A 15,644-nucleotide genomic window follows, 5' to 3' on the forward strand; every position below is an offset into this window, starting at 1 on the left:
GTCCACTACTACTGATACTGTCTCCTAGTCCCCTAGTCCCAGTCCACTACTACTGATACTGTCTCCTAGTCCCAGTCCACTGCTACTGATACTGCCCCCTAGTCTCCTAGTCCCAGTCCACTACTACTGATACTGCCCCCTAGTCTCCTAGTCCCAGTCCACTGCTACTGATACTGTCCCCTAGTTTCCTAGTCCCAGTCCACTACTACTGATACTGTCTCCTAGTCCCCTAGTCCCTGTCCACTGCTACTGATACTGTCTCCTAGTCTCCTAGTCTCCTAGTCCCAGTCCACTGCTACTGATACTGCCCCCTAGTCCCCTAGTCCCAGTCCACTGCTACTGATACTGTCTCCTAGTCCCCTAGTCCCTGTCCACTGCTACTGATACTGTCTCCTAGTCCCCTAGTCCCAGTCCACTACTACTGATACTGTCCCCTAGTCCCAGTCCACTGCTACTGATACTGCCCCCTAGTCTCCTAGTTCCAGTCCACTACTACTGATACTGTCTCCTAGTCCCCTAGTCCCTGTCCACTGCTACTGATACTGTCTCCTAGTCTCCTAGTCTCCTAGTCCCAGTCCACTGCTACTGATACTGCCCCCTAGTCTCCTAGTCCCAGTCCACTACTACTGATACTGTCTCCTAGTCCCCTAGTCCCTGTCCACTGCTACTGATACTGTCTCCTAGTCCCCTAGTCCCAGTCCACTGCTACTGATACTGTCCCCTAGTCCCCTAGTCCCAGTCCACTGCTACTGTCTCCTAGTCCCAGTCCACTGCTACTGATACTGTCTCCTAGTCCCCTAGTCCCTGTCCACTGCTACTGATACTGTCTCCTAGTCTCCTAGTCCCTGTCCACTGCTACTGATACTGTCTCCTAGTCTCCTAGTCCCTGTCCACTGCTACTGATACTGTTTCCTAGTCTCCTAGTCCCAGTCCACTGCTACTGTCTCCTAGTCCCAGTCCACTACTACTGATACTGTCTCCTAGTCCCAGTCCACTGCTACTGATACTGTCTCCTAGTCTCCTAGTCCCAGTCCACTGCTACTGATACTGTCCCCTAGTCTCCTAGTCCCAGTCCACTGCTACTGATACTGTCTCCTAGTCCCAGTCCACTGCTACTGCTACTGTCTCCTAGTCTCCTAGTCCCTGTCCACTGCTACTGATACTGTCTCCTAGTCTCCTAGTCCCTGTCCACTGCTACTGATACTGTCTCCTAGTCTCCTAGTCCCTGTCCACTGCTACTGATACTGTCTCCTAGTCTCCTAGTCCCAGTCCACTGCTACTGTCTCCTAGTCCCAGTCCACTACTACTGATACTGTCTCCTAGTCTCCTAGTCCCAGTCCACTGCTACTGATACTGTCTCCTAGTCTCCTAGTCCCAGTCCACTGCTACTGATACTGTCCCCTAGTCTCCTAGTCCCAGTCCACTACTACTGATACTGATACTGTCCCCTAGTCTCAGTCCACTGCTACTGATACTGTCTCCTAGTCCCCTAGTCCCTGTCCACTGCTACTGATACTGTCTCCTAGTCCCCTAGTCCCAGTCCACTACTACTGATACTGTCTCCTAGTCCCAGTCCACTACTACTGATACTGTCCCCTAGTCTCCTAGTCCCTGTCCACTACTACTGATACTGTCTCCTAGTCTCCTAGTCTCAGTCCACTGCTACTGATACTGTCCCCTAGTCCCAGTCCACTACTACTGATACTGTCTCCTAGTCCCCTAGTCCCAGTCCACTACTACTGATACTGTCTCCTAGTCCCAGTCCACTACTACTGATACTGTCCCCTAGTCTCCTAGTCTCAGTCCACTGCTACTGATACTGTCTCCTAGTCCCTGTCCACTGCTACTGATACTGTCTCCTAGTCCCAGTCCACTACTATTGATACTGTCCCCTAGTCTCCTAGTCCCAGTCCACTGCTACTGATACTGTCTCCTAGTCTCCTAGTCCCAGTCCACTGCTACTGATACTGTCCCCTAGTCCCAGTCCACTACTACTGATACTGTCTCCTAGTCCCAGTCCACTACTACTGATACTGTCTCCTAGTCTCCTAGTCCCAGTCCACTACTACTGATACTGTCTCCTAGTCCCAGTCCACTACTACTGATACTGTCCCCTAGTCCCCTAGTCCCAGTCCACTACTACTGATACTGTCCCCTAGTCCCAGTCCACTGCTACTGATACTGTCTCCTAGTCTCCTAGTCCCAGTCCACTACTACTTATACTGTCTCCTAGTCCCCTAGTCCCAGTCCACTGCTACTGATACTGTCTCCTAGTCCCAGTCCACTACTACTGATACTGTCCCCTAGTCCCAGTCCACTACTACTGATACTGTCCCCTAGTCTCCTAGTCCCAGTCCACTACTACTGATACTGTCCCCTAGTCTCCTAGTCCCAGTCCACTACTACTGATACTGTCCCCTAGTCCCAGTCCACTACTACTGATACTGTCTCCTAGTCCCAGTCCACTACTACTGATACTGTCTCCTAGTCCCTGTCCACTGCTACTGATACTGTCTCCTAGTCCCAGTCCACTACTACTGATACTGTCCCCTAGTCTCCTAGTCCCAGTCCACTACTACTGATACTGTCCCCTAGTCTCCTAGTCCCAGTCCACTACTACTGATACTGTCCCCTAGTCTCCTAGTCCCAGTCCACTACTACTGATACTGTCCCCTAGTCCCAGTCCACTACTACTGATACTGTCTCCTAGTCCCAGTCCACTGCTACTGATACTGTCTCCTAGTCCCAGTCCACTACTACTGATACTGTCTCCTAGTCCCAGTCCACTACTACTGATACTGTCTCCTAGTCCCAGTCCACTACTACTGATACTGTCTCCTAGTCCCAGTCCACTACTACTGATACTGTCTCCTAGTCCCAGTCCACTACTACTGATACTGTCTCCTAGTCCCTGTCCACTGCTACTGATACTGTCTCCTAGTCCCAGTCCACTACTACTGATACTGTCCCCTAGTCTCCTAGTCCCAGTCCACTACTACTGATACTATCCCCTAGTCCCAGTCCACTGCTACTGATACTGTCTCCTAGTCCCAGTCCACTGCTACTGATACTGTCTCCTAGTCCCCTAGTCCCAGTCCACTACTACTGATACTATCCCCTAGTCTCCTAGTCCCAGTCCACTACTACTGATACTGTCTCCTAGTCTCCTAGTCCCAGTCTACTACTACTGATACTGTCTCCTAGTCCCCTAGTCCCAGTCCACTGCTACTGATACTGTCTCCTAGTCCCAGTCCACTGCTACTGATACTGTCTCCTAGTCCCCTAGTCCCAGTCCACTACTACTGATACTGTCCCCTAGTCCCCTAGTCCCAGTCTACTACTACTGATACTGTCCCCTAGTCTCCTAGTCCCAGTCCACTACTACTGATACTGTCCCCTAGTCCCAGTCCACTGCTACTGATACTGTCTCCTAGTCCCAGTCCACTGCTACTGATACTGTCCCCTAGTCCCAGTCCACTACTACTGATACTGTCTCCTAGTCCCCTAGTCCCAGTCCACTACTACTGATACTGATACTGTCCCCTAGTCCCAGTCCACTACTACTGATACTGTCTCCTAGTCCCCTAGTCCCTGTCCACTGCTACTGATACTGTCTCCTAGTCCCCTAGTCCCTGTCCACTGCTACTGATACTGTCTCCTATTCTCCTAGTCCCAGTCCACTGCTACTGATACTGTCTCCTAGTCTCCTAGTCCCTGTCCACTGCTACTGATACTGTCTCCTAGTCCCCTAGTCCCTGTCCACTGCTACTGATACTGTCTCCTAGTCTCCTAGTCCCAGTCCACTGCTACTGATACTGTCCCCTAGTCCCCTAGTCCCAGTCTACTACTACTGATACTGTCCTCTAGTCCCCTAGTCCCAGTCTACTACTACTGATACTGTCTCCTAGTCTCCTAGTCCCAGTCCACTGCTACTGATACTGTCTCCTAGTCTCCTAGTCCCAGTCCACTGCTACTGATACTGTCCCCTAGTCTCCTAGTCCCAGTCCACTACTACTGATACTGATACTGTCCCCTAGTCTCAGTCCACTGCTACTGATACTGTCTCCTAGTCCCCTAGTCCCTGTCCCCTGCTACTGATACTGTCTCCTAGTCTCCTAGTCCCAGTCCACTACTACTGATACTGTCTCCTAGTCCCCTAGTCCCAGTCCACTGCTACTGATACTGTCTCCTAGTCTCCTAGTCCCAGTCCACTGCTACTGATACTGTCCCCTAGTCTCCTAGTCCCAGTCCACTACTACTGATACTGATACTGTCCCCTAGTCTCAGTCCACTGCTACTGATACTGTCTCCTAGTCCCCTAGTCCCTGTCCACTGCTACTGATACTGTCTCCTAGTCCCCTAGTCCCAGTCCACTACTACTCATACTGTCTCCTAGTCCCAGTCCACTACTACTGATACTGTCTCCTAGTCTCCTAGTCCCAGTCCACTGCTACTGATACTGTCTCCTAGTCCCAGTCCACTACTACTGATACTGTCCCCTAGTCTCCTAGTCCCAGTCCACTGCTACTGATACTGTCTCCTAGTCCCAGTCCACTACTACTGATACTGTCTCCTAGTCTCCTAGTCCCAGTCCATTACTACTGATACTGTCTCCTAGTCCCCTAGTCCCAGTCCACTACTACTGATACTATCCCCTAGTCCCAGTCCACTACTACTGATACTGTCTCCTAGTCTCCTAGTCCCAGTCCACTACTACTGATACTGTCTCCTAGTCCCCTAGTCCCAGTCCACTGCTACTGATACTGTCCCCTAGTCCCAGTCCACTACTACTGATACTGTCTCCTAGTCCCAGTCCACTGCTACTGATACTGTCTCCTAGTCCCAGTCCACTGCTACTGATACTGTCTCCTAGTCCCAGTCCACTACTACTGATACTGTCTCCTAGTCCCCTAGTCCCAGTCCACTGCTACTGATACTGTCCCCTAGTCCCAGTCCACTACTACTGATACTGTCTCCTAGTCCCAGTCCACTACTACTGATACTGTCCCCTAGTCCCAGTCCACTACTACTGATACTGTCTCCTAGTCCCAGTCCACTGCTACTGATACTGTCTCCTAGTCTCAGTCCACTGCTACTGATACTGTCTCCTAGTCTCCTAGTCCCAGTCCACTGCTACTGATACTGTCTCCTAGTCTCCTAGTCTCAGTCCACTGCTACTGATACTGTCTCCTAGTCTCCTAGTCTCAGTCCACTGCTACTGATACTGCCCCCTAGTCCCCTAGTCCCAGTCCACTACTACTGATACTGTCTCCTAGTCCCAGTCCACTACTACTGATACTGTCCCCTAGTCCCCTAGTCCCAGTCCACTACTACTGATACTGTCCCCTAGTCTCCTAGTCCCAGTCCACTACCACTGATACTGTCTCCTAGTCCCAGTCCACTGCTACTGATACTGTCTCCTAGTCCCCTAGTCTCAGTCCACTGCTACTGATACTGTCCCCTAGTCCCCTAGTCCCAGTCCACTGCTACTGTCCCCTAGTCCCCTAGTCTCAGTCCACTACTACTGATACTGTCCCCTAGTCTCCTAGTCACAGTCCACTGCTACTGATACTGTCTCCTAGTCCCCTAGTCTCAGTCCACTACTACTGATACTGTCTCCTAGTCCCAGTCCACTACTACTGATACTGTCCCCTAGTCTCCTAGTCCCAGTCCACTACTACTGATACTGTCTCCTAGTCTCCTAGTCTCAGTCCACTGCTACTGATACTGTCTCCTAGTCCCCTAGTCCCAGTCCACTGCTACTGATACTGTCTCCTAGTCCCAGTCCACTACTACTGATACTGTCTCCTAGTCCCAGTCCACTACTACTGATACTGTCTCCTAGTCTCCTAGTCTCAGTCCACTGCTACTGATACTGTCTCCTAGTCCCAGTCCACTACTACTGATACTGTCTCCTAGTCTCCTAGTCCCAGTCCACTACTACTGATACTGTCTCCTAGTCCCAGTCCACTACTACTGATACTGTCTCCTAGTCTCCTAGTCTCAGTCCACTGCTACTGATACTGTCTCCTAGTCCCCTAGTCCCAGTCCACTGCTACTGTCTCCTAGTCCCCTAGTCCCAGTCCACTGCTACTGATACTGTCTCCTAGTCTCCTAGTCCCAGTCCACTACTACTGATACTGTCCCCTAGTCCCAGTCCACTGCTACTGATACTGTCCCCTAGTCTCCTAGTCCCAGTCCACTACTACTGATACTGTACCCTAGTCTCCTAGTCCCAGTCCACTGCTACTGATACTGTCTCCTAGTCCCCTAGTCCCAGTCCACTGCTACTGATACTGTCCCCTAGTCCCCTAGTCCCAGTCCACTGCTACTGATACTGTCCCCTAGTCTCCTAGTCCCAGTCCACTACTACTGATACTGATACTGTCCCCTAGTCCCAGTCTACTACTACTGATACTGTCTCCTAGTCCCAGTCCCAGTCCACTGATACTGTCTCCTAGTCTCCTAGTCCCATTCCACTGATACTGTCTCCTAGTCTCCTAGTCCCAGTCTACTGCTACTGATACTGTCTCCTAGTCCCCTAGTCCCAGTCCACTACTACTGATACTGTCCCCTAGTCTCCTAGTCCCAGTCCACTACTACTGATACTATCTCCTAGTCTCCTAGTCCCAGTCCACTACTACTGATACTGTCTCCTAGTCCCCTAGTCCCAGTCCACTACTACTGATACTGTCTCCTAGTCTCCTAGTCCCAGTCCACTACTACTGATACTGTCTCCTAGTCTCCTAGTCCCAGTCCACTGCTACTGATACTGTCCCCTAGTCCCAGTCCACTGCTACTGATACTGTCTCCTAGTCCCCTAGTCCCAGTCCACTGCTACTGATACTGTCTCCTAGTCTCCTAGTCCCAGTCCACTACTACTGATACTGTCCCCTAGTCCTCTAATCCCAGTCCACTACTACTGATACTGTCCCCTAGTCTCCTAGTCCCAGTCCACTACTACTGATACTGTCTCCTAGTCCCCTAGTCCCAGTCCACTACTACTGATACTGTCTCCTAGTCCCCTAGTCCCAGTCCACTACTACTGATACTGTCTCCTAGTCCCCTAGTCCCAGTCCACTACTACTGATACAGTCCCCTAGTCCCCTAGTCCCAGTCCACTACTACTGATACTGTCTCCTAGTCCCCTAGTCCCAGTCCACTACTACTGATACTGTCCCCTAGTCCCCTAGTCCCAGTCCACTACTACTGATACTGTCTCCTAGTCCCAGTACACTGCTACTGATACTGTCTCCTAGTCCCAGTCCACTGCTACTGATACTGTCTCCTAGTCTCCTAGTCCCAGTCTACTACTACTGATACTGTCCCCTAGTCCCCTAGTCCCAGTCCACTACTACTGATACTGTCTCCTAGTCCCCTAGTCCCAGTCCACTGCTACTGATACTGTCTCCTAGTCTCCTAGTCCCAGTCCACTGCTACTGATACTGTCCCCTAGTCCCAGTCCACTACTACTGATACTGTCCCCTAGTCCCAGTCCACTGCTACTGATACTGTCTCCTAGTCTCCTAGTCCCAGTCCACTACTACTGATACTGTCTCCTAGTCCCAGTCCACTACTACTGATACTGTCTCCTAGTCCCAGTCCACTACTATTGATACTGTCCCCTAGTCCCAGTCCACTACTACTGATACTGTCTCCTAGTCCCAGTCCACTACTATTGATACTGTCCCCTAGTCCCAGTCCACTACTACTGATACTGTCTCCTAGTCCCAGTCCACTACTATTGATACTGTCCCCTAGTCCCAGTCCACTACTACTGATACTGCCCCCTAGTCTCCTAGTCCCAGTCCACTACTACTGATACTGTCTCCTAGTCCCAGTCCACTACTACTGATACTGTCTCCTAGTCCCAGTCCACTGCTACTGATACTGTCTCCTAGTCTCCTAGTCCCAGTCCACTACTACTGATACTGTCTCCTAGTCTCCTAGTCCCAGTCCACTGCTACTGATACTGTCTCCTAGTCTCCTAGTCCCAGTCCACTGCTACTGATACTGTCTCCTAGTCCCCTAGTCCCAGTCCACTACTACTGATACTGTCCCCTAGTCTCCTAGTCCCAGTCCACTACTACTGATACTGTCTCCTAGTCCCCTAGTCCCAGTCCACTACTATTGATACTGTCTCCTAGTCTCCTAGTCCCAGTCCACTGCTACTGATACTGTCTCCTAGTCTCCTAGTCCCAGTCCACTGCTACTGATACTGTCTCCTAGTCCCCTAGTCCCAGTCCACTACTACTGATACTGTCCCCTAGTCTCCTAGTCCCAGTCCACTACTACTGATACTGTCTCCTAGTCTCCTAGTCCCAGTCCACTACTATTGATACTGTCTCCTAATCCCAGTCCACTACTACTGATACTGTCTCCTAATCCCAGTCCACTGCTATTGATACTATCTCCTAGTCCCAGTCCACTACTACTGATACTGTCTCCTAGTCTCCTAGTCCCAGTCCACTACTACTGATACTGTCTCCTAGTCCCCTAGTCCCAGTCCACTACTACTGATACTGTCTCCTAGTCTCCTAGTCCCAGTCCACTACTACTGATACTGTCTCCTAGTCCCCTAGTCCCAGTCCACTGCTACTGATACTGTCTCCTAGTCCCAGTCCACTGTTGCTGTCCCCTAGTCCCAGTCCACTACTACTGATACTGTCCCCTAGTCCCCTAGTCCCAGTCTACTACTACTGATACTGTCTCCTAGTCCCAGTCCACTGCTACTGATACTGTCTCCTAGTCTCCTAGTCCCAGTCCACTGCTACTGATACTGTCCCCTAGTCCCAGTCCACTACTACTGATACTGTCTCCTAGTCCCAGTCCACTACTACTGATACTGTCTCCTAGTCCCAGTCCACTGCTACTGATACTGTCTCCTAGTCTCCTAGTCCCAGTCCACTACTACTGATACTGTCTCCTAGTCCCAGTCCACTACTATTGATACTGTCTCCTAGTCCCAGTCCACTACTACTGATACTGTCTCCTAGTCCCCTAGTCCCAGTCCACTACTACTGATACTGTCTCCTAGTCTCCTAGTCCCAGTCCACTACTACTGATACTGTCCCCTAGTCCCCTAGTCCCAGTCCACTACTATTGATACTGTCTCCTAGTCCCAGTCCACTACTACTGATACTGTCTCCTAGTCCCCTAGTCCCAGTCCACTACTACTGATACTGTCTCCTAGTCTCCTAGTCCCAGTCCACTACTACTGATACTGTCTCCTAGTCCCCTAGTCCCAGTCCACTACTACTGATACTGTCTCCTAGTCTCCTAGTCCCAGTCCACTACTACTGATACTGTCCCCTAGTCTCCTAATCCCAGTCCACTACTATTGATACTGTCTCCTAGTCCCCTAGTCCCAGTCCACTACTACTGATACTGTCTCCTAGTCCCCTAGTCCCAGTCCACTACTACTGATACTGTCTCCTAGTCTCCTAGTCCCAGTCCACTACTACTGATACTGTCTCCTAGTCTCCTAGTCCCAGTCCACTACTACTGATACTGTCTCCTAGTCCCCTAGTCCCAGTCCACTACTACTGATACTGTCTCCTAGTCCCAGTCCACTACTATTGATACTGTCCCCTAGTCCCAGTCCACTACTACTGATACTGCCCCCTAGTCTCCTAGTCCCAGTCCACTACTACTGATACTGTCTCCTAGTCTCCTAGTCCCAGTCCACTACTACTGATACTGTCTCCTAGTCCCCTAGTCCCAGTCCACTACTACTGATACTGTCTCCTAGTCCCAGTCCACTGCTACTGATACTGTCTCCTAGTCTCCTAGTCCTAGTCCACTACTACTGATACTGTCTCCTAGTCTCCTAGTCCCAGTCCACTGCTACTGATACTGTCTCCTAGTCCCCTAGTCCCAGTCCACTACTACTGATACTGTCCCCTAGTCCCAGTCCACTACTACTGATACTGTCTCCTAGTCCCAGTCCACTGCTACTGATACTGTCTCCTAGTCTCCTAGTCCTAGTCCACTACTACTGATACTGTCTGCTAGTCTCCTAGTCCCAGTCCACTACTACTGATACTGTCTCCTAGTCCTAGTCCACTACTACTGATACTGTCCCCTAGTCCCAGTCCACTACTACTGATACTGTCCCCTAGTCCCCTAGTCCCAGTCCACTACTACTGATACTGTCTCCTAGTCCCCTAGTCCCAGTCCACTACTACTGATACTGTCTCCTAGTCCCCTAGTCCCAGTCCACTACTACTGATACTGTCCCCTAGTCCCCTAGTCCCAGTCCACTACTATTGATACTGTCCCCTAGTCCCAGTCCACTGCTACTGATACTGTCTCCTAGTCCCCTAGTCCCAGTCCACTGCTACTGATACTGTCCCCTAGTCCCAGTCCACTGCTACTGATACTGTCTCCTAGTCTCCTAGTCCCAGTCCACTACTACTGATACTGTCTCCTAGTCCCCTAGTCCCAGTCCACTACTACTGATACTGTCCCCTAGTCCCAGTCCACTGCTACTGTCCCCTAGTCCCAGTCCACTGCTACTATCTCCTAGTCCCAGTCCACTGCTACTGATACTGTCCCCTAGTCTCCTAGTCCCAGTCCACTGCTACTATCTCCTAGTCCCAGTCCACTGCTACTGATACTGTCCCCTAGTCTCCTAGTCCCAGTCCACTGCTACTATCTCCTAGTCCCAGTCCACTGCTACTGATACTGTCCCCTAGTCCCAGTCCACTGCTACTGATACTGCCCCCTAGTCCTTTAGTCCCCTAGTCTCGTAGTCTCCTAGTCTCCTAGTCCCCTAGTCTCCTAGTCTCCTAGTCCCCTAGTCTCCTAGTCTCCTAGTCCCCTAGTCTCCTAGTCCCAGTCCACTGCTACTGATACTGTCTCCTAGTCTCCTAGTCTCCTAGTCTCCTAGTCCCAGTCCACTGCTACTGATACTGTCTCCTAGTCTCCTAGTCTCCTAGTCTCCTAGTCCCAGTCCACTGCTACTGATACTGTCTCCTAGTCTCCTAGTCTCCTAGTCTCCTAGTCTCCTAGTCTCCTAGTCCCCTAGTCTCCTAGTCTCCTAGTCTCCTAGTCTCCTAGTCCCAGTCCACTGCTACTGATACTGTCTCCTAGTCTCCTAGTCTCCTAGTCTCCTAGTCTCCTAGTCCCAGTCCACTGCTACTGATACTGTCTCCTAGTCTCCTAGTCTCCTAGTCTCCTAGTCTCCTAGTCCCCTAGTCTCCTAGTCTCCTAGTCTCCTAGTCTCCTAGTCCCAGTCCACTGCTACTGATACTGTCTCCTAGTCCCAGTCCACTGCTACTGATACTGTCTCCTAGTCTCCTAGTCCCAGTCCACTGCTACTGATACTGTCTCCTAGTCTCCTAGTCTCCTAGTCTCCTAGTCCCAGTCCACTGCTACTGATACTGTCTCCTAGTCTCCTAGTCCCAGTCCACTGCTACTGATACTGTCTCCTAGTCCCCTAGTCTCCTAGTCTCCTAGTCTCCTAGTCTCCTATTCCCACACAAACTGATTAGAGCAAGAGCACCACGAAGCATCTCTTCTGTCCTTCTCTTTCTGTCATTGGTCTCTCTTTTATTCTTTCTCTCCTCTCTCTCCTCCTCTCCTCTTTCCTCCCCTCCTCTCCTCTCTCCTCCTCTCCTCTCCTCTCCTTCTCTTTCTGTCATTGGTCTCTCTTTTATTCTTTCTCTCCTCTCTCTCCTCCTCTCCTCTTTCCTCCCCTCCTCTCCTCTCTCCTCCTCTCCTCTCCTCTCCTTCTCTTTCTGTCATTGGTCTCTCTTTTATTCTTCCTCTCCTCCTCTCCTCTCTCTCTCCTCCTCTCCTCTCTCCTCCTCTCCTCTCTCCTCCTCTCCTCTCCTCTCTCCTCCTCTCCTCTCTCCTCCTCTCCTCTCTCCTCCTATCCTCTCTCCTCCTATCCTCTCCTCTCCTTCTCTTTCTGTCATTGGTCTCTCTTTTATTCTTCCTCTCCTCCTCTCCTCTCTCTCCTCCTCTCCTCTCTCCTCCCCTCCTCATCTCCTCTCTCCTCCCCTCCTCATCTCCTCTCTCCTCCCCTCCTCTCCTCTCTCCTCCTTTTTCTGTCATTGGTCTCTCTTTTATTCTTCCTCTCCTCCCCTCCTCTCCTCTCCTTCTCTTTCTGTCATTGGTCTCTCTTTTATTCTTCCTCTCCTCTCCTCCTCTCTCTCCTCCTCTCCTCTCTCCTCCCCTCCTCCTCTCCTCTCTCCTCCTATCCTACTCTTCTCTCTCCTCCTCTCCTCTCTCCTCCTCCCCTCTCCTCCTCCCCTCCTCTCTCCTTGTGTATTTTGATGCTGTCAATAATGTTAAATGTTCTGTTCTCTTCCTCAGGGGCCAAGAAAACTGGTAGAGAAACAAAGGTGGGAAAGAGAAAGAGAACAAAACAAGAAGACAGAACTCTGCTGATCTCCGCCCCACAACAACCCCTCACCTGATTGGACAAAGGACCTTAGCTGCCAGCCAATTACAGGAGCCCAAATGATGCCCTGTACGTTCCATCGCCCAATCACAACACTAGTTCTGTCTGACATCACCATAGTTTTTAAACGTTTCACCCGTGTGAACATGTTGGTGGATTATTTCTATCGAATCTGCGACTCACAAACAACCCTCCCCCTTCCCTGAAAACCCCACCCATAATGATTGATTGACAGGTCTGAAACCTTATCGACTCTGCGACTCACAAACATCCCTCCCCCTTCCCTGAAAACCCCACCCATAATGATTGAATGACAGGTCTGAAACCCTATCGACTCTGCGACTCACAAACATCCCTCCCCCTTCCCTGAAAACCCCACCCATAATGATTGATTGACAGGTCTGAAACCCTATCGACTCTGCGACTCACAAACATCCCTCCCCCTTCCCTAAAAACCCCACCCATAATGATTGATTGACAGGTCTGAAACCCTATCGACTCTGCGACCCACCCCCGTCCCTGAAAACCCCACCAATAGTGATAAACTAGTTGATTTGACCAGAGTTATTATAGACAAGAGCTTTGTTTGATTCTACTGGAACCACTGACTCATCTCAATGACATTTTATACGCTTTCAACACCTTTGAAAGTTTTATATATTTTTTAATATAATATGTTAGCATGTTACCATGTTAGCAGACACTAGCTAAAAAAACAAACATGTTAGCATGTTAGCGGACGCTAGCTACCAAACCATGTTAGCAGACACTAGCTAAAAAAACAAACATGTTAGCATGTTAGCGGACGCTAGCTAACAAACTATGTTAGCAGACACTAGCTAAAAAAAACATGTTAGCATGTTAGCTAGCGGACACTAGCTGCTTGTCGTTTGATAGCTGTAACCATCGCATTGACGCAGCTTTGTTGTCACGGCGGTGATGTCACGGCTGTGATGTTTATCGGTGATGTCAGGACTGTAATGTCACGGCTCATGTCACTGCAGGCTCTGAATCTGTGAATAAAGATTTCAGTTCGCTGAGTTATCCCGTCTCCACTGTCTTTCATCCTGCTGTCTGTCTGTCCGTCCATCTATACATAAACTCAGCAACAACAAAAAAAACGTCCTCTCACTGTCAACTGCATTTATTTTCAGAAAACTTAACATGTGTAAATATTTGTATGAACATAACAAGATTCAACAACTGAGACATAAACTGAACAAGTTCCACAGACATGTGACTAACAGAAATGGAATAATGTGTCCCTGAACAAAGGGGGGGGGATTCAACATCAAAAGTAACAGTCAGTATCTGGTGTGGCCACCAGCTGCATTAAGTACTGCAGTGCATCTCCTCATGTGGACTGCACCAGATTTGCCAGTTCTTGCTGTGAGATGTTACCCCACTCTTCCACCAAGGCACATGCAAGTTCCCAGACATTTCTGGGGGGAATGGCCCTAGTCCTCACCCTCCGATCCAACAGGTCCCGAACTTGCTCAATGGGATTGAGATCCGGGCTCTTCGCTGGCCATGGCAGAACACTGACATTCCTGTCTTGCAGGAAATCACACACAGAACGAGCAGTATGGCTGATGGCATTGTCATGCTGGAGGGTCATGTCAGGATGAGCCTGCTGGAAGGGTACCACATGAGGGAGGAGGATGTCTTCCCTGTAACGCACAGCTTTGAGATTACCTGCAATGACAACAAGCTCAGTCCGATGATGCTGTGACACACCGCCCCAGACCATGACGGATCCTCCACCTCCAAATCGATCCCGCTCCAGAGTACAGGCCTCGATGTAACGCTCATTCCTTTGACGATAAACGTGAATCTGACCATCACCCCTGGTGAGACAAAACCGAGACTTGTCAGTGAAGAGCACTTTTTGCCAGTCCTGTCTTGTCCAGCGACGGTGGGTTTGTGCCCATTGGCGACGTTGTTGCCGGTGATGTCTGGTGAGGACCTGCCTTACAACAGGCCTACAAGCCCCCAGTCCAGCCTCTCTCAGCCTATTGCGGACAGTATGAGCACTGATGGAGGGATTGTGCGTTCCTGGTGTAACTCGGGCAGTTGTTGTTGCCATCCTGTACCTGTCCCACAGGTGTGCTGTTCAGATGTACCGATCCTGTGCAGGTGTTGTTACACGTGGTCTGCCACTGCGAGGACGATCAGCTGTCTGTACTGTCTAACTGTAGCGCTGTCTTAGGCGTCTCACAGTACGGACATTTGCAATTTATTGCCCTGGCCACATCTGCAGTCCTCATGCATCTTATTATATGTACAGTTGAAGTCGGAAGATTCATTAAAATTCCCTGTCTTAGGTCAGTTAGGATCACCACTTTATATTAAGAATGTGAAATGTCAGAATAATAGTAGAGAGAATGATTTATTTCAGCTTTTATTTCTTTCATCACATTCCCAGTCGGTCAAAAGTTTACATACACTCAATTAGTACTTGGGAGCATTGCTTTTAAATTGTTTTTCTTTGTGTCAAACGTTTCAGGTAGCCTTCCACAAGCTTCCCACAATAAGTTGTGCCCATTCCTCCTAACATAACATACCCACATATAAGTTGGGTGAATTTTGGCCCATTCCTCCTGACAGAGCTGTTGTAACTGAGTCAGGTTTGTAGGCCTCCTTGCTCGCACACTCTTTTTCAGTTCTGCCCACACATTTTCTATAGGGTTGAGGTCAGGGCTTTGTGATGGCCACTCCAATACCTTGACTTTGTTATATTATAATACAGACCAGTTATAATATAATACAGGTCAGGTCTACAGGTCAGGTCTATTATAATACAGGCCAAATCTATTGTAAAACAGGCCAGGTCTATTATAATACACACCAGGTCTATTATAATACAGGCCAGGTCTATTATAATACAGCCCAGGTCTATTATAGTACAGGCCAGGTCTATTATAATACAGGTCAGGTCTATTACAATACAGACCAGGTCTATTATAACACAGACCAGTTATTTTATAATACAGTCCAGGTCTATTATAATACAGTCCAGGTCTATTATAATACAGGTCTTTTATAATACATACAAAAATCCGAAATGATGGCTGGATTCACAAGATGTTTATTTTTCATTTGCTGTATGATTGATTTCATGAAATTATATTATATGTTAAACTTCTGACCCACTGGAATTGTGAATTATAAAGTAAATTATAAGTGAAATAATCTGTCTGTAAACAATTGTTTTAAAAATTACTTGTGTCATGCA

General features: G+C 49.5%; 1 protein-coding gene across 1 annotated transcript in view; it reads left to right on the top strand.

Moving 5' to 3' along the window:
* The window catches only part of LOC129856037 (prominin-1-A-like), a 131,661-nt gene extending 118,253 nt beyond the window's left edge, over positions 1 to 13,408 (top strand). Inside the window, exon 27 of the mRNA XM_055924171.1 lies at positions 12,322 to 13,408. Coding sequence (XP_055780146.1) covers positions 12,322 to 12,340 — 19 coding nt within the window. The 3' untranslated portion in view covers positions 12,341 to 13,408. The remainder of the gene's footprint in view (positions 1 to 12,321) is intronic.
* The last annotated feature ends 2,236 nt before the right edge of the window (positions 13,409 to 15,644 follow it).

This window comes from Salvelinus fontinalis, chromosome 5, assembly GCF_029448725.1.
Source record: "Salvelinus fontinalis isolate EN_2023a chromosome 5, ASM2944872v1, whole genome shotgun sequence".
NCBI classification, from domain to species: Eukaryota; Metazoa; Chordata; class Actinopteri; order Salmoniformes; family Salmonidae; genus Salvelinus; species Salvelinus fontinalis.